The 18,507-nt window shown below is 38.1% G+C and overlaps 1 protein-coding gene across 10 annotated transcripts in view; it reads right to left on the bottom strand.

The window, feature by feature from the left end:
• Positions 1-1,213: 1,213 nt before the first annotated feature.
• The window catches only part of baz2ba (bromodomain adjacent to zinc finger domain, 2Ba), a 77,677-nt gene continuing 60,383 nt past the window's right edge, over positions 1,214-18,507 (bottom strand). For 6 of the 10 annotated variants that reach the window (XM_042336025.1, XM_042336026.1, XM_042336027.1 and 3 more), the window contains 18 exons: positions 17,475-17,540; positions 15,729-15,869; positions 15,020-15,274; positions 13,862-14,076; positions 13,679-13,753; positions 12,805-13,048; positions 12,282-12,344; positions 10,936-11,080; positions 9,565-10,256; positions 7,782-8,052; positions 7,349-7,504; positions 6,674-6,840; positions 5,650-5,963; positions 5,113-5,248; positions 4,143-4,289; positions 3,487-3,758; positions 2,811-2,954; positions 1,214-2,702 (listed from right to left, as the gene is read on the bottom strand). In XM_042336025.1, coding sequence (XP_042191959.1) covers positions 2,549-2,702; positions 2,811-2,954; positions 3,487-3,758; positions 4,143-4,289; positions 5,113-5,248; positions 5,650-5,963; positions 6,674-6,840; positions 7,349-7,504; positions 7,782-8,052; positions 9,565-10,256; positions 10,936-11,080; positions 12,282-12,344; positions 12,805-13,048; positions 13,679-13,753; positions 13,862-14,076; positions 15,020-15,274; positions 15,729-15,869; positions 17,475-17,540 — 3,657 coding nt within the window. In that variant the 3' untranslated portion in view covers positions 1,214-2,548. The remainder of the gene's footprint in view (positions 2,703-2,810; positions 2,955-3,486; positions 3,759-4,142; positions 4,290-5,112; positions 5,249-5,649; positions 5,964-6,673; positions 6,841-7,348; positions 7,505-7,781; positions 8,053-9,564; positions 10,257-10,935; positions 11,081-12,281; positions 12,345-12,804; positions 13,049-13,678; positions 13,754-13,861; positions 14,077-15,019; positions 15,275-15,728; positions 15,870-17,474; positions 17,541-18,507) is intronic. The other 4 variants (XM_042336030.1, XM_007889819.2, XM_042336033.1 and 1 more) reach the window with 1 other exon arrangement.

Below are 18,507 nucleotides of genomic sequence, written 5' to 3'. Positions count from 1 at the left end.
TATAATTGGTTTAAAGTAACTTCATGAAAGTAACTCCAAAATATCCATTTGATAAGATCACTAATTGTTTCACTTTCATATTATTTACTGTTCACTTGTTTCATCTATTAGTAAATACAATATCTAAAGCAGTGTTATCAAAACACATTAAAAGTGCTTCGTATAATGAGCCACTTTGATGTGTACTGACAATTGTACACAAATGTGGCAGTTAATCTGTGGCAGTAATCCCATCAACAACCATGAAGTGAATGATCAAGTGAATGAACAAATGTCAATTTTGATGAGGGAGGAATTTTCACCAGGAGAACCTGGCTTCTCTTCAATGACATTGTTCAATGGGAATTTATATTATAGCATTGTGTCTACCAATTTTGAAGAGTTTGGCTTTAGAAATTAAATTCCAAAGATTTATTCTAGCTAAATGTTGATTTCTCTCAATGCAGTTCTTACAAAACCTTAATATTGCAGATGTGATTTAAATGTGATTTAAAAAAATCTCAGGTGTTTATCTGAAATTTGTGTGAATGCCAAACAAAATAAAGCTGCTTAATCCAGTCTTCAGTTTGCTGAAACAGGAATCAAGAAACAATGGTCAAACACTGTAATACTTATCATATACATTATATAGCAATTTAGATATTAAACCACATTAAAATAACAGGAGGCTGAGACATTACATGAAGGATTCAGCCCAATGACATGCCTCAGTTATAGCTGCCTTGTTGGCAGGTTGTTTTAGTATCTGTGGAAGTGAGTCCAATATTAGAAAGAATTAAACAACATTAAAACTCTAGGTAGGGGTAAAATACATTTCTGCAATGTTAGACCAGACTCAAATCCCTTAATGTGGCAATATTATTATTAAATTGTCATATATTATATTAACATAATATTTTTAGCTTCTAAGAAAATGAGTTACCATAGACCTTGGTACTATGTTGAGCTTCATATAGTCATCTTAATGAACTGCCATTAACATTCTGATGTCATCTTAATCTTTGACTTAAGGGTACATTTTTTAAATAAATCCATTACTTGTCCCAATGCTATACTGTACTTTTTATCCCACGTACCATTTATTCTCAAAATACGCTCATGTTCACTTACAATACCTGAAAGAAATTGAACTTTTAATTTACAGAATTATCTACAGTGGACCCCATAATGCAGGAAGAGAATTTTGAGAAATCAAAACAAATAGAAAACTGGATTGGAAAACACCCTTTTATTATGTCCGTGCCACACATACTAGTGAAAAATAATGCTCCTACAAAAAGAAAGCTACCCTTTTTCACAACATATTTAAATAAAATAACTTCAAGTACTTTGACTCAGGTACAAAAATTTCTGATCTGAGCTGCCTCCAACAGGCCACCGCAACACACAGTAGTTAAACACAGTGGTTACAAAGAGCCAATGTGTACCAAGTTCTGTGGCAAGGCAGATGGAGGGAAATGCATTATGAAAAATACTGTGTATAGGAAATTGTTTTAATTTATTGTATGGATACAAATGATTATATTGGAATTTGAGACCACAGTGGCTCAAAAAATTATATAACAAAAATAGAAAATGGAAAACCTAATATCCCCTACACCCTGTTTAAAGGCAGGCACTACCCAATGTTAGGAGACTCCACAGTGTTTGTAGAGGATATGTACAAGCCATTTACGTATAATAATCTTAAGACTGAAATAAAATGCTACGGTTATTCTAAGGCATAACAATATTCAATATCTGCAAACAATATGTACACATCATACATATTTGAACAAGACTTAATTAATATTAACATTAATGAACAATTATATACAGATGTTTCTTTGTTGCTCCACTGATCTGCAATGTATTTTGAGACTAAAGCAGGTGGTGCATTGATGAGCAGATTTTGAAGTTTGTGTCTACAGTAACAACAGGCTCTCCAGTGCCCTTCCCGGACAGAACAGTGTAAACAGTTATCAATTGGCTTGGTTTTATTATTTAAAAACATTCGTTGTTTTGTTTCCTTGAAGATTTAAAGCAATTTGCTGTCTCTTCCTTTTCATAGAAAATGAAGACTCGACATTTTTCATTCATAAATTAACAAAAATTAAATACATTCACTAAAATATAACCTACAAAGTCAAAAAAAATTCAAGATTTTTTCCATTTACTTCCATGTATATATTTTTTTTTACAAGAGGGAGAGGATTTCCAGTCCCCCCTTACAGCTCTGGTGGTTGTATATTAATTCAGTGCGATTTGAATTATTGGTTGCTATTGCACTAGGACCACCCTATGCCACTGAACTCTTTGGGTGTGCTTCCCTGTTCTACCGAAGCTGTCCATTAAACATTTCCATAGTCCAGGAGCTATGGCCTCCAAAGGAGCAAGACCTTTGTTTCTAGAATAATCCTTGGCTGGACGTTTCCACATGTTAAGAATTAATGCAGTGTCGAGTTCAATTGTGCAAATGATCTTGCACCTCCCTACAGATGTAAAGACACTAGTATGTCAGGCTGCTGGTTCCAATGTCTTTCTGATTTATTTTGTATTTATGATAACTTTAGCTTCCATTGAAAAGTTCAGCCCATCGTTTCTCAAAAAATTTCCTCATGTTATGGCCAGCTCTGCCTATGTCGGAGTCATCTTCATTAAATGTTTCACAGTTGTCAAAAACTAGTCTGGCATCTGCAGCAAATACTTCCGTGTTGGGGTATCTGGAAAACAATGTAAAGTTTAGGAATTAGTATAATAGTTAAAAAATGAAATCAGTATATTTATGCTTTTGGATGTTTACATCATCAATAAACGTTCAGAATACTCACAGTCCATTGCTGAGTTTTTCTCTAATAACAGAGAAGTCCATTGGTTTCTTTATCACCTTCCTGTAGCCGGGCACCAGCTTGGAGTTCACAGGGAGCAGAAAGGGCCATGAATCTTCATGGGTTTCCAGTTCTGATAACATCACGCTGCACAAGCAAAGGTAAAGTTTTTCTGAACTTACATGAAATTATAGCATTTAAAATATATATATTTTGATGAATCCAAGAAGCACTTGGGGTTGGGGGGGGCAGATTTGTTGATTTCATATTATAATAAAGAGATTGGACTGTTTTATTAAACAAAGTTATAACAAACAATCATATCCATGAAATTGAGGTAGAAATTTTAAATAATAATCCCTGCATTTAATACAGCGCCTACCACATCTTCGTGACGTCTTAAAGAGCTTCACGGAATATACTGTAAAGTTAATTGTATATTTTGTGTGCGAAAGACGGCAGCTAATTGCGCACAGCAGTGTCCCACAAACAATCGTGGATTGAGTGACCAAATTATTATTATTTATTTTAGTTTTTTTGAACATATTACTCCCGGAAAAGTGATCCGCCAATTGACTAACAACTGGGTTCCTACTCACTGCTAGGTAAACAGAGGCATGTGGAGTAAGGAAACTTGCCTAATGTTTCGCCCTGATCCACCCAGGATAGTTATTCATACCTGCAAAGAGGCAAATCCTTGCTATTATCTTTTAAGATTTTCCACTTCTTGGTAAGTGATGGACCTTCTTGTTTTGGTGAAGTCACAGATGGACTGTCATCTATCTTGCGTTTCTTGGGCTCTTTACCTCCCTTCTTTGGGGTGCTGCTTGTACTCGCTGTGTCTTCCTCATCACTGACTCCAGCTCCTGATAACCTCCTACTCTTTTTCTGTTCAAGACACTTTTTTGGACGATTTATAATCTTTTTACTCCGGGGAGATTGACCACTTGCCTATAGAGAGAAGAAATATTGCTCATTTTGGACAAATCACGATGGCAAGAATTACATAGTTTCATCCACAAAAATTACATGCATAATTTCATATAAAACTATATAATTGATCACGAGCACTTAGTTTGACGTTGCAGAACTGAGCCAACTATTCGATGACGACCCCCATAGTGTTTATTTATTGCAAAGATACGTCCTTTAAAAAACATGATATTAAGTCTAAAGCTCAAAATGAAGGGATAGCAGGTTTGTGGAACCCTAATCTGCTGCTTTGCTGAACAGTAACTTAACTGTTTAAAAATGTCAGTTAACAGAAAACATTTTTACAATTGATTAATTATAAAATACATAATTGAACTAAATATTGTTTATGTTAAAGTCTACCTTAGAAATGCAGGCAGGACAAAACCAGTCGCCATCGGGAATGGCTGTGATCTTGGGCCGATGGCAGTAAGTGTGACATCCTTTGTCACAACCATCACAAAGCAGAAGCAACTCTTCATTATCCCCTTTGCGACATATCTGGCAGTACTGAGAGAAGGCAAAAAGAGCTAAGTACTGTACTGAAACTTGATTAGATAATCCTGTACCAAACAGAAGGCTAATGGAATGTTCCAGTATCTAACAGGTAAATGTGGGATTTTTTGTAATTTGAAAATGAACATGAACAAATATTGCCCATGATCAAAATATACCAATCCCCATCAGGAATCTGGTTGCTGGCTGTTATTTGATTACTATTGGAACCAATCATTTAAACGTGGTTCTCCTCAAAAGGGCATGTTGTTGCCTGGTCTGATAATGGGCTCGAGTTCTGTCCAGCACAATCACAATCATTACTGACCAGAGCTGCATTGACTGATCCTCTTTCTTAAATGTGCAACATGTGGAGTCCTGTAGCTCAGTGGTTAGAGCACTCGCTTTGCAAGTGAGAGACCTGAGTTCAATTCCAGGCAGAGGGCGAAACCTTGGGCAAGTTTCCTTACTCCACACAGAGCCTAATAATAATCCCTCCAAAACCAAAAACAATAATAAATTGGTCATTTTCAATCTACGGCTGTTTGTGGGACATTGCTGTGCGCAATTGGCTGCCGCGTTCGCCCACAAATATACAGTCAATTCACTTTACAGTGTGTTCTGTGAAGCGCTTTGGGACGTCCTCCCGACGTGAAAAGCGCTATATCAAATGCAAGGATTATTATTATTATAACATCAGATCATAATCTAATAGGGTGTAGGTTGAGAAAAATAAATAGAAGTAGAAGTTAAATGGGTTTACTAATGGGAGGTTGGTGTATATATATATATATATTATATATATATTTACATTTATCAGGGGGAAAACAGTACTTACAACTTTCATAATGGATTTCTCCCAAGCTATTGCCTTCTCTAGCTGTTGAAGGCACATTGCTACCTGAGCTGCACTCTGTGCTTGAGACAAGGCTTTACGCCACATTTTTAATCCAGGGGCAATGTCTTCATCATTTCTGTGGGACATAAAAGGAAACTAGCAGTTAAAAATCTTCAGTTTAATTTGTCGAGACGATTTTTATCAAGTTAAATAAATATCACATAAAGCCAATCAATCAGTCTTTAAACAGCAGTGTGCACAGCCACTAAAGAGTTGATGACATTTTAGGCATTTGAACTTCCCTATCGCACTGTGGTAACATTCCTTAAAGCTAATACAGAATCAGTATCACGTAGGACATTCCTGCAGACAAAACATCCACAGTAAAAGAAGTCTCTACAAAGCACCATGCAGATACAGAATGATCCACTCGGATCACACTCACACACAAGAAACAAGGGGGAAACAGGCAAGAAAAAAAAGGCTCCAATTAGCAGAGAAGCACAATAATTTTCCAAGTTAATCTCGATAACCTACCCATCACCATCACCAGTATTGGATGGTGCAGGAGCAGGAACTGTAACTGTGCCCACATTATCCAGTTTGATCTGAATGGTGGTACTTAAGGGGCTCTTCAGATACCTTCTCTCTATGTTCTTCTCCAAATCAGTCAGCCTTGTTACAGCTATATCTAGTGGGTTGCCGTCTCGTCGATCTATAATCTGGTCAGTGTCCTCATCGTCTTGCCCAATGCGTTCTCCCTCACCCTCAGTCTGTTCCTTTTCAAAAGGTTTGTGTTCATAGTAAACCAGGTCATCCCTGTCTGAAGCAGGCTCTGGACAAACCCATCCCTGTGGACAAAAATACATCATTCATTGTTTTTAAAATATACTTTTCCCTCCAATTTGTTTCTCCTCTCTTGGAGGTGATGCCTTCATGGGGTAGGATCTATTGGCAGCATCATCCCTGTGGGACCCTGTAGCTGGCCTTCTCTATGAAGCTGGAGAATGAGCTCTCACAGGCTGTTTAACAAGAGAAGGAGAAAGAAAAAATGCGGTCCATCACAACCAAACTCAATCGAATCCGTAAACATATGTTTGTCCAGTTGCAGAAAATGATCAATAGCAGCAATCGTTCATAGTCTGGGAAGCTAAGCACAAATCACCATCTTTAACTGAGGAGCATCTCAGAACAAACCCAGCAGAGGCCAAAGATCACACCTAGAATGTTCTGGTATTTATAGCTCAATCCTGCACCACCTGTATGTGTTACATTGGGGCCTTGCTATAATGTGGCAATTAAAATATTTAAAACCCTAGTGCCTGAGAGCTGAAGTTATTGGGCTTCCAGATCATCAGGGCAACATAACTTTGCTTCCTTTTGTTGTGCATGTGTGAAGCAAGTAACGTGAGTTAAGAATCTTATTAACTTAAACCATCATTTTGAAATATATCAATTATCTGTGTGACTTTATTTTCCTAAACAAGTCCATTTTGGTGGTTTCGGAAAGCGTTTGGACTTATTACACACTATTCCTGACTGATTCAAATTAGACCCCTACCTTGATCTGCAGACTTGCTGAAGCCACCTTCCTTTCCAGTTCTTCAACTTGCTGGAGAATAGCGAGATCAATTTCAAACGATTGATCCTCTACTGACCAGTTATGCACAGCTTCATCAGTAACCTGGTTTTCTTCATCATCATCTTCATTTAGTTCAAATATGATTACTAAAAGAGAAATAATTACAAGTATAATTTTGTTATCCACATTTTCCTGTTGAAAATGGAGGATAATAATAATAATCCTTGCATTTGATACAGCGCCTTATATCTTCAAGACATCTCAAAGCGCTTCACAGAATATAATGCAAAGTGTATTTTGTGGGCGAAATGCAACAGCCAATTGCGCACAACAGTGTCACACAAACAGTCATGGATTGAGTGACCACATTTTTTTAAAATGGATTATTACCTCTGGAAAAGTGATCCACCAATTGACTATCAACCAGGTTCCTACTTACTGCTAGGTAAACAGAGGTAATGAAATTTCCCTTAGGTTTCGTCCTGCCCGGGAATCGAACCCAGTACCTTTTGCTTGCAAGGCAAGTGGTGCAAGCTACAGAACTCCACTGTGCTGCAATGTGATATGTTCTATTGTTACAATGCAATTGAATGAGCTTAATAAAACAAATATTTATTATTCAAATATGCACTGAACTGTGGTTTTGACACTCACCATCCTTGTTTTTGATGCAGGCTTGACTGATGTAATCCATGTGCTTTTGAAGCTGTTTCTGCAAAGCCTTTTCTCTGATTCCCCTGAGATGAAGCACTTTAAACAGAGTCTTCAGCTCCTCCAGGTCAGTAATTCGCCACCAGCCACGTTGCATTTCTTAAGAAAGAAAAAATACACTAAATACATGATGTATTTCTTGCCCCGTGTTACTAAAATGTTATTGGATATCTGTGGAGTGTCTGAGTTGCTTGGAGGGCAGATCTCCTAGGATGCAAGTTTTAAATTTAAATGCAAATGTCTTACAGTTGAAGTCCAATTCTTAACATATCAAAATTTTACTTTTTATTAATTTCTAGACGAGTCCTCAAGTGTTGACAGTCTAAATAACTTATGTTGAGAAAATCTTACAAGAAAATTGTATTATTTCACTTACCTTCTGGAATAGGCCTTGGACTGGGATAATCAACTGGTTTTCCTACTTCAACTGCAGAGGAAGGTACACTGTTTTGGAGCTTCTCGTTTTGTGGTGCTGGTGATTCACTTGCAGGAATGCTAGGTAGCAGGAAAGGATTACCATTTCCTTCCATTAATCCAAACCCTGCACCCAGGTTAGGCAGTGGTGAGGAAAAGGCAAGATTTGGGTTAAGCACTCCAGTTGGCCATCCACAAAATGAAATTCCCATTAGAGGTAACCCTGATTTCATCTGAAAACAAGAGCAAGGAAGGAAAGAGACAAAAATGACAGCATTAGCACATTTAAAGATAGAATACTATACAGTATACGTTACAGCGTTTAACAAGAAATCCAAGTTTAGTAAACAATGTTTTTTTAAAAAATGGCAAAATACAGAAATGTTGGAAAGAAGCCAGGAAAAAATGGGCAAGAAAATCACAAAATACTTTTAAATTTGGTGACAAAACTCCACAAGTAACAGAGTTATCTATTGTCTTGTGAATATGTATGGAGTGTGAGAAAGAGTGCAGTGACCAGAAATTACAGGAAATCCTAGTAATGGTCAGATAAAGCCTGTCATCAGCAAGGATATGGGAACAGATCTCTCAGCCATGAGACATATAGAGTTTAGGGCAACCTATAATTGCAGACAAAGGAGGTGAAACAAACGTGAACATCGGGAGATAGCCCGTAATGGTACAGTGGATAGATAATAGTTATAATCCTTGCATTGATATAGCGCCTTATCATGTCTTTGAGACGTCTCAAAGTGCTTCACAGAATATACTGTAAAGTGAATCAACTGTATATTTTGTGGGCGAAATGTGGCAGCCAATTGTGTACAGCAGCGTCCCACAAACAGTCGTGAATTGAGTGACCAATTTATTATTTTTTTGAAGAAATTATTAACCCCAGAAAAGCAATCCGCCAACCAACTAACAATCAGGTTCCTACTTCCTGCTAGGTAAACAGAGCGTGTGGAGTAAGGAAACTTATCCAACATTTCGCCCTGTCAGGAAATGGACCCAGGTCTCTTGCTTGCGAGGTGAGTGCTGTAACAACTGAGCTACAGGATTGATCTGCAGCTAAAGGACCTGATTGTTTGAATCCTGATTGGTGCTGAATTTGCTGATCTCGGTTAGGGGAAGGCTAAATTGGCTTCTGCAAGAACAGGTTAGTGCTAATCAGAAGGCAATTCCTTTACTCTTCGAAAGACATTTTTCAAAGCTACCATTGGGCAAAGTATTGGAAGCAGGCACTTAGCTGCTCTCTGTGAAGATTTATCGATGGCACCAATCAATGTAAGAGAATGGAAAGACAATACAGCAGAAAGCTATCGTAACCCGGAAATTAGGGTCTACAAAATTGCAACATGGTGACAGATCACATGACCAATGATGTACTGCACAGAAAACTTGGGTCAAATGCTCTCTTTGCACTGACATGATATGATGTAAAGAGGAAAGTNGGGGGGGCGGTCAGGTGTTCACTTTGAAGCAATGATATGAACTGCATTGTTAACAAAATGTTAGGGTCTTTAGCTGAAGACAAGCCAATTACATTATAAGCGAATCAGCTCATACTTAACAGGGTTCAATTGTACATTCCTTTTATATCATCTTGGTAACCAGTAAAGAAAAACATACTAAAAGAACAAATACCAATATTTGCTAATCTTGATAAATTAATCACTTTTAGTTACTTGTAGTTTATATAACAATAACCAACTTAAAAAGTGCTCAATGAAGGAAAAAATACACACCTGTAGAGCTGATAATGCAAAGGGATTCAGAGCCATTGCGTTCTGTAGGGACGCTGAACCCATTAGTGGAGAAGAAGATGAAGACTGAGAATTAAATTGAGATTGTGCCAATTGTTGAGAGGAAGTCGGAGGCACATTTGTACAGGTGACGGAAGATTCATCACAAGGCATTCTTGGTAGGAGGCTGAACCACTGTCCACCTTTCTCTGTGAGTACCTTTAGCAATTGATCATTTGGAAGTAGAGGTGAGTTGTAGAGCTTCCCTGGCCCACTTACCATTGGGCTAAAGAGATTTGCAGGAGAGTCTATTTTTCCTGAATTCCCTGAAGAAGTTGAAAGCTGTGAACTAGAGTTTTGCGAGATACAGTGACGAGGAGGCGATGAAGTTGGTGTGGCATTTACGTGTTGTTTCTGATTCACAAAATCAGATTCCGGAGGCATTTTCGCTACCTCTAACAGCTTACTCAGTTTAGAAAAAGAACCTGGCTTTTGCAAGAACAGGTTAGTGCTAATTTTCTCTTTTGAATCATTTTTGCACAAATCACCGCTGTTAGTTGCTGAACAGGAATTGTTCATTTTTTCTTCAGGTGTCTCAGGAGGTTCTTCCTTAATCTGTACACTTTCTCCGTTTCTCAGTTTTTCTCTCTCTCCATTTCTCAGTTTTTCTCTTTCTTTCGCCACCTCTTCAGGACCTGACAATAATAAACCAGGTTGACTGAAAATCAAAACGCAGGGACTTGGAATCACATAGTATAAGGTGATAAGACACTCCAGTGCAGCGCTGGGGGAGTGCTGCATTGTTGGGACGTGCTGCCCTTCGGATGAGATCCCATCTGCCAGTCCGGGTGGATGTTAAAGATCCAATAGCATAATTTGAAAAGAGAAGGGAGTTTCTCCCGGTGTCCTGGCCAACAATCCCCCAAATAACTTCACTCCATGACTCTTTGTGGGGCACTGCTGTGAGCAATTAGCTGCCGCGATTCGCCCACAAAATACACAGGCAAATTATTTTTGCAGTATATATTCTGAGAAGTGCTTTGAGATGTCTCAGTGTCTTAACTGGAGACAATAAATTGCATTTATATAGTGAGTGCTTAGGGTTTGGGTCAGCATCATAGAGCACTTAACAGAGACCTAGCTCAACCCTGGGGCGTGAGGGAGAAGTTAACCAAAGGCACCGTTGAAGAGGAAAGTTTTCAGGTGATTTGAAGACAGGTGGAGAGGGAGCAAGACAGAGGGATTAAGACAGGGCATTACAGAGATCAGGGCATAGTCTCATGATACAGAATGATACAGATATCTTGCCTAACTGAAGGATCGAATCCTTACTTAAAAATTTAAATTTACACAAAACATTTTTGCTGCTTTTACCTTCTGCACTTTCCAGGCCTTCAACAAACAGCCCTCCACATTGTGGTAGGACCCAGTACCTCCGCTTGTAACGATCCTGGCCAAACGTCATTGCACGCAGTGAATGAGATGCTTCAAACAACTTCTTCCGGTACTGACTTTGTTGCTATTCAGATGAAACATCAGTGGTCAGACAACTGAATGTCAACATTGATGGGAATTAAGCCATTGTGTGGGGTCTAGTGATCCCTTCAGTCAATTTCATAACAAAAACTTGAACTTATATAGGGTCCTCCCCGCAGGGGAGCATCTCAGAGCACTACAAATAAGTTCAGAACATTTTGGGGAGAAAGACATGCTGTAAAATATCCTAAACAAAAAAAGCATCATCACTACTAATTACAAATTACAACAGCAACAAATTGCATATATAAAGCGTCCTTCAAGTTGTTGTCTCGATACCGTGGACCACTCCATCCTCCTCCAACGCCTCTCACCTTAACCTTCAAGGCTCTGTCATTGAATGGTTCAGGTCTTATCTCTCATACCATCTCCAACTTATCTCCGCCAGCGGTTTCTCTTCAAAGCCCCACACCTTCTTGTGCGGCGTTCCTCAGGGCTCTGTCCTTGGTCCCCCTTCTTCAATCTCTACATGCTCTCCCTTGGTGACATCATCTGCAGACATGGGGCCAACTTCCACATGTATGCGGATGACACCCAACTCTATCTCTCTGCCTCCACCCGCGACTCCAGGACAACTGACGCTCGGGTCCTGTTCCCCGACTGTTCAGCGCCTTGGGACTTCCCCCTGATGTGAAAGACGCTTTACAAATGTAATTTTGTTGCTTTTCTCCCCATCAAGAAATGAGGTACTGAAATAAATATTAGATGTTGCCGATTAGCAGGAGATTTGTCCCAACATTCACTCATTTTTGTGCACCTTCTTCAAACAATTGAATGACAAGCAGAGTTGATATTCAGTTCATATGAGCAATGTGATTAATGAATCTTACAATTTGAATTTAAATAGAAATATGCATTCAAAAATGCATTGCTGAAGCACGTCCAGTAGTTTGAGCAGAAGATTGAAGTCTTCTTAATTAACATGAAAATTTAGATGGCTGCCGTTACAAGGCAAGATAGTGTGGGAATGGGTGAAGAGAGTAGGAAAAGCATTCCTGGCCAACACAGTTCACTTGCCACAAAGACATTCTTAGATTAAAATCTTCCACATCAATCGAACAGTGGGGGCAAGCGATCAGCAAGAAGATTGGGGGGGGCGAAAGAGGCATTTATTAGAGCAGCATGAAAGAAAGCACAATAAATAATACAAAATTTAAATGGAGGTTGAAGAAAAATCATTTTACCTTAATCAATTTCTCTATCTGTTTTTCCAATTCCTCCACACTAGTTGACTGCTCTCCATCATCCTAGGAAGAAAATCCAGATAGGAGTTCTAATTACATTGTGCACAATGATTTACCGTATTTACCAAACAATTCGTCAATGTGGTTACTTCCAAATGAAATAGAATAAACCCTTTGCTAATATCATAGAATTACAGAATTTTATAGCACGCAAGGAAGCCATTTGGCTCATTGTGCCAGTCGTCTGAAAGGGCTGTCATTTACTCCACTTCCCTGCCCTTTCCCCATATCTTTTGTAGTGCGATATGTCGCAAAGCTTGTTACAAAATGCTACATTGCAAAACGCTTCCAAGTTGCTATTAAACTGGTTTTAACAGGTGCAGATTATCTGGGATATTGTAGGACTACCGGTTTCTCAGTAAATGATCAATTTAACAAAACACCTAAACTCAGGATCCATTATAACCAAAACCAGGGAGAACACAACGTGGCTCCCAGAACCACCATCTCTTGGTCACATTACCTCATCTTCAATGATTTCCAATTTTTTCCCTTTCTTATCTTCATCCTTTTCTTCCTCCTCCTCGTCATCATCCCCCTGATCGTCACTGTCATCATCGTCATCTTCATCATCATCACTGTCTCCACCTTTCCGTTTTCTCTTGCGGCCAGCAGTGGATGTACCCAGTGATCGCTGCTCCCCATTGCTGTCCACACTGCCCATCGTCTCCTTCTTACCAGTTCTCTTAGCGTGAATCATTTTAAGCCTAAAGACAATACACGTAAATGTTCAGCAACTTTTAGGTTGTGTAACAAACTATGCCAACATTTTCTTAAAACAGTTGAAGTGAATACATTTACATAAAACGTTACGTCACGCCCAGTTTGTGATTTGCACTATAAAGCTTCTTATTCCATGTCAGTTAATGTAGTGGAAGGAGTGCGTGCGAGTTCAAATTCTAACAACAACTTGCATTTGTATAGTGCCCTTCAGGCCAGATGGCGACTCAAATTCTAAGCAAGGTAAATATTTGATGGAGGTAGTTAAACTGAAATAATAATAATAATAATCCTTGCATTTTGTATACAGTCGTCTACAGTCGTAGATTGAAAATGACCAATTTATTATTGTTTTTGGTTTTGGAGGGATTATTATTAGGCTCTGTGTGGAGTAAGGAAACTTGCCCAAGGTTTCGCCCTCTGCCTGGAATTGAACTCGGGTCTCTCGCTTGCAAAGCGAGTGCTCTAACCACTGAGCTACAGGACTCCACTAATGACTCAGAGGTCATGGAAAGTCTAGAGAGTGGCCTGACAAAAGGTTAATGATTCCAGTAATATATTGGAGGTATAAGTGTAGTCCCATTTCAGCTGAAGCCCAAAGGAAATTATACACTTACTTGCGAAGCTTGCCTTCCACAATCCATTTGTCTCTTCTTAGATTGGACATGTGGTCAATGTTTTTATCAATTTCACTGCAAAAAACAGAAAAAATACTTTTGTTTTCCAAGTACTACAAAACAAACTAATGGTAATGGCAACCTAAGACAAATTTTATATGACATTTAAGTTAAAACACTTACTTCACCACAATTTTACTGCATGCAAGTTCATTAACCAAGAATGCAAGCACTGATGTTTTCTGAACCGGAGCATGTGCCTGGAAAGGTTTTGTTCTTAAACTTTCTGCAAACCGTGTTTGTCCATTATGAGCCTCCATATAAATCTGCAAAATTTCTGAAACATTGTCCCGGTTGATCTTGACATTGGTCACATGGTCTCCGAGAAAAGTCCTGACCTGGAAAATATTTTTTAAAAAATATATATTTTGAGTAGATTTACTTTGTCATTAACAGCAAAAATTCGTAACAGGCTACAGAAATAAACCCAAGTTGAGGATGTAGTCAGTTTATTCTCACCAACTGTGTCAATGATTAACCCTTTGGAGATTTAACTACATCTCTTAAAAGTCTTGCTTAAAAGTTAAACAAAATTAAAAGTTTGCTTCAACTGTTAAAACTAGTCTCTTCTTGCAATATTTTAGACAACCTCCAATGATATCCAGAATACAAATTATTTTTGTGCTTTTTTATTTTTGAGGTTTTGTTTTAGCTGATTAGACTCCAGCAGTTACGCCAATGTACACTCTGGGCTCCCCCAAATCTTGGCTCTTGCCAACCTGTGTCTAATAATCTCCGGAATTAGGTAAACAGGATGTGTCCCTCCAGACAAAGAGAGAGAGAGAGAGAAAACGTTTTCCATTCCAACAATCTAACTCTGGGATTTCAATGTGTAGGTGGGATGCGTGGAATTCTCAGCTTGGTTGGGACACTCGTAAGCACGGTGATGGGTTTCTGCATGTGTCAGACACCCGTTTGGCAAAAAAAAAAGTTCCTCTACATCCACTATTCAGAATTCATAAACCACTGGCAGACCATTAACTTTGAATACATATAAATTACACTATTTAATAAATTCATAATTTCCATAACACTCCGCACAAACTGTCACTATTTAATGGTATTATATTTTATTGTAAACTGTTTCACTGGATGAGGCAAGATAAATAAATTCAATATCAGCTATCATAGGAGTGGAAAACAAAACATACCGCATAAAGTGATCCATTGAAGAGAAAGACACTTATTTAAAAAAATCAATTAATTTAGAATAGGTATTTAAATCGATAATCAGCCAAGAGAATGAGCGCTCTTCAAATGTAATTTGTTGTTGATCCGTACCCTATATCCTGGAGGTAGTCCTGGGTCATGGATAGCAGCTGCCAATAGTTTCACCAACAAATCTTGGATTTCGCCCACACTGTCACCCACATTAACCAGTCCTTCTTGAAGCACATTCAGAGTTGGGACGTCAAGATTTAAATCGAAGCCAAGAACCTTGCCAAAGTTATGGAGAAACTGTACTATCATAAGGCAGTCAGCAAAGGCACCCCCGCACAACACAAGACCAGGAATGGGGTGAAACTCCGGCAAAGCCTAATAGACAATAGGAAAAGAATTTATGAAAATGTTACTGAACATTTAACAAAATTATAGTTCACCATATTTACCTTATTTCATCACATAAGCTGGTTGTAATAAACTTGTCCAAATGATTGTGGTCAGGTGAAAGGAAATTCTGATTCTCTTCCTTAGATTGTTGCACTTTCTCATTAAACTTGCAATTAATAAAAAAAAGTCGGGTCAAGCAGCCTACGCAAATTGCTGTGGCTGTGCTTAAAGGAAAGGCATTTTTAATCATTATTCACCAACGATAGTAACAAATCAAGATCCATGGTAAATTATAAACTCAGGTACAAAAAGATCATGTGGGGGAAAGGTGTCAAGTTGAAAGCCTCCGAACTATTGCAGATCATTGAGGAAAAACACGATACTGCAAACCATACCTGGAAACTGAAAAAGATTGTCAAAAGCTGTTGAGGACCCCTACCTTATGATCTGACAAACACATATCTTCATTGGGTTTCTTTAATTCCTTAGCCATTTGGAGTTCCAATTTCTTCTGCTCTAATTTCCGTTCTTTATTTAAACGTTTCTCCACCTTTTTTTCCTGCTTCAAGCGTTCCTTTTCCTTTGATTAGTAACAACAGGTTATTACATTTTAAATTGTACGTTTTCCTTTCCATGGTAGCTGTTACTATTCTTCAATCAGAAAGTAGATCATCTTAATATACTTTTAGTTTAACGTATTTAAAAAGTTCTGGCATTAAGGTTCCATTAATCCAATTTGTGTTGGTATTTAAAACTCTGATGCTGTTCCCCTGTAGTTTTTGTTTTAGAAACTGGATTCACATCATAATTATTCATTCCTGGTTACTGAACAATCAACAATGAAAAACAAAACAGTGGGAAACTCTCTTAAGCAGTCCTATTTTCAAAAGAACAGTTTCATTGATAAACAAAATTATTATAAACTTAATGCTAATTATAGTAATGATTCTCAAATCATTGAAATGGCAAGCAACTGTTCTCAAAGGACAGTAAGCGTTGTTAACAATTCCTCCTGTTGCAAATAAAAATATGGTACAGTTGTTCGACCCAATTGATTTATCATTGAGTGATTTAGCTCAACGAACCAACCTAATTAACTGGTATAAATATGTTGCCTGGGACTTGCTGCCAGGATCCATAATAGTAAACAAGCCACCATGTTATTTGGCAATTCTTAATAAACCAGTTATACAAAAGATTGATTTAATCTGGATCAATACAAAAAAACTCTACAGTACACTTCATGGTTTAACATAATTCCAGTTTTAAGATATACGTTCAGCTTAAGGTAAGCAGTGCGAGTCCACCTTGAGGAGCATATCTGCAAACAACGGGAAGACGTCCCAAGGTGTTGGACATTCAAGGGTTTGCATCTGAACTGGGGGTTGGATGGTGGCCAAGGGGATGGGAAGATGACCAAATGCACGGTCAAACAGGCAAACTCTGAAGGAGATGAGGATAGAAGCGAGGCAAAGGGACTCCAGGATAAAGTTGCAGAGAGCAGGGGCAGAAAGTCTGAAGGCCCAACCACTGATGCAATACACAATACCGAGCTAGTGGTACAAGAGCATGCTGCCATCTTACATTACCTGCAGGGTAATCCAGACTACACGCCTGCAGTGTAATCCAAACTACACGCCTGCAGTGTAATCCAGACTATACGCCTGCAGTGTAATCCAGACTATACGCCTGCAGTGTAATCCAGACTACACGCCTGCAGTGTAATCCAGACTACACGCCTGCAGTGTAATCCAGACTACACGCCTGCAGTGTAATCCAGACTATACGCCTGCAGTGTAATCCAGACTATACGCCTGCAGTGTAATATAGACTCTATACCTGCAGTGTAATATAGACTCTATACCTGCAATGTAATATAGACTCTATACCTGCAATGTAATACAGACTCTATACCTGCAGTGTAATATAGACTATACACCCGCAGTGTAATGTAGACTACATACCTGCAATGTAATATAGACTAAATACCTGCAATGTAATATAGACTATATACCTGCAATGTAATATAGACTATATACCTGCACAATGGATAATCATGCTTTCAAATAGTAAGAAATCATTTCCCATTTTTTCTGAATTTATAAAAAATGTCCAGAACAATATGATTTTAGTAGTTTTCTAGTATGTACAACATTAACGTTTGTTAATGTGTTGTTTTGCTTACTTCAGCCTTTTTCCGAGCTTCCATTGCTTTCATGAGCATCATATGTTGCCTTCTCCTCTCCTTTTCCTGGCAGAGTACAACATACATTTCAGGTTCAAGTCATTAAACTATAAATTATATGAAAATATTTTTTTGTTTGCTATATTTAGCATACGTTAGACAATAGTGAACGGTTTACAATAAAAACGGACAATGGCCAAGTTTGTGTACGTTTTAGTTGAGGATTAGGAAGTAACATGGACAATCAAAAGCAAAACAGAAAAAGCAACAGATGTAAAGACAGTGTAAAACAGAAGCATATGCTTTAAGTTATGTACATAGTTCTTGGAAAAGCAGAGCAAACCAATGCGATGCTTCTCCACAGCTGTCAAGTTTAAAGCGCAATGGTTGGCTTCAACAGGCTAATTACCTTACATCTGCTACAGACACAAACATTTAGTAAAAAGCCAATTTAAATTATCAGTTGTACGCAGCCAATTTCATATCAACGTATCTGTATATCTGTTAATTCCAAAATTAAAATCAGCCTTTCTGTACGACTACAGTACAGGGTTAAGATTCGTCTGACCCACATTCATTTTATTCCAGAAAATGTCACAATTTTAACCAATGCCAATGCTTATTTTCCAGCAAACGGAACGTTAGTGATTGACTGAGGACACAGCTGCAATGCGAGCAAACAATTGGAAAAGGGAGGCTCTAAGGATTTATAGGGGTTATTCTGTGTTACATAGAGAACCAAATACAGAAATCTTTCATGTATTATATAACGTTTATATAAAGTTTTAAATCACTAATATTTTAAAACCTTTTTTTACACTTGCCTGATTTTTTGTGGGGTGTAAGAGAACTGATTAAGTAAATTAAGAGATTTTCTTCCTGTTTCATAGAAAGTGTCTAGCGATGTTGTCTCCTCACTTTGTATTTAATACTTTGCTTTATATTAATATATTTCATAATATAAAAATACATCATCAGTATCAGTTAAAGACAACACATTTCTATGATTGTTCCCATAATCCTCAGATAATAA

The sequence above is a fragment of the Callorhinchus milii genome, unplaced genomic scaffold (assembly GCF_018977255.1).
Source record: "Callorhinchus milii isolate IMCB2004 unplaced genomic scaffold, IMCB_Cmil_1.0 Scaffold6, whole genome shotgun sequence".
Taxonomy (NCBI): Eukaryota; Metazoa; Chordata; class Chondrichthyes; order Chimaeriformes; family Callorhinchidae; genus Callorhinchus; species Callorhinchus milii.
The sequence above is the reverse complement of the archived record's forward strand: the minus strand, read 5'-3'. Positions and strand labels throughout refer to the sequence as shown.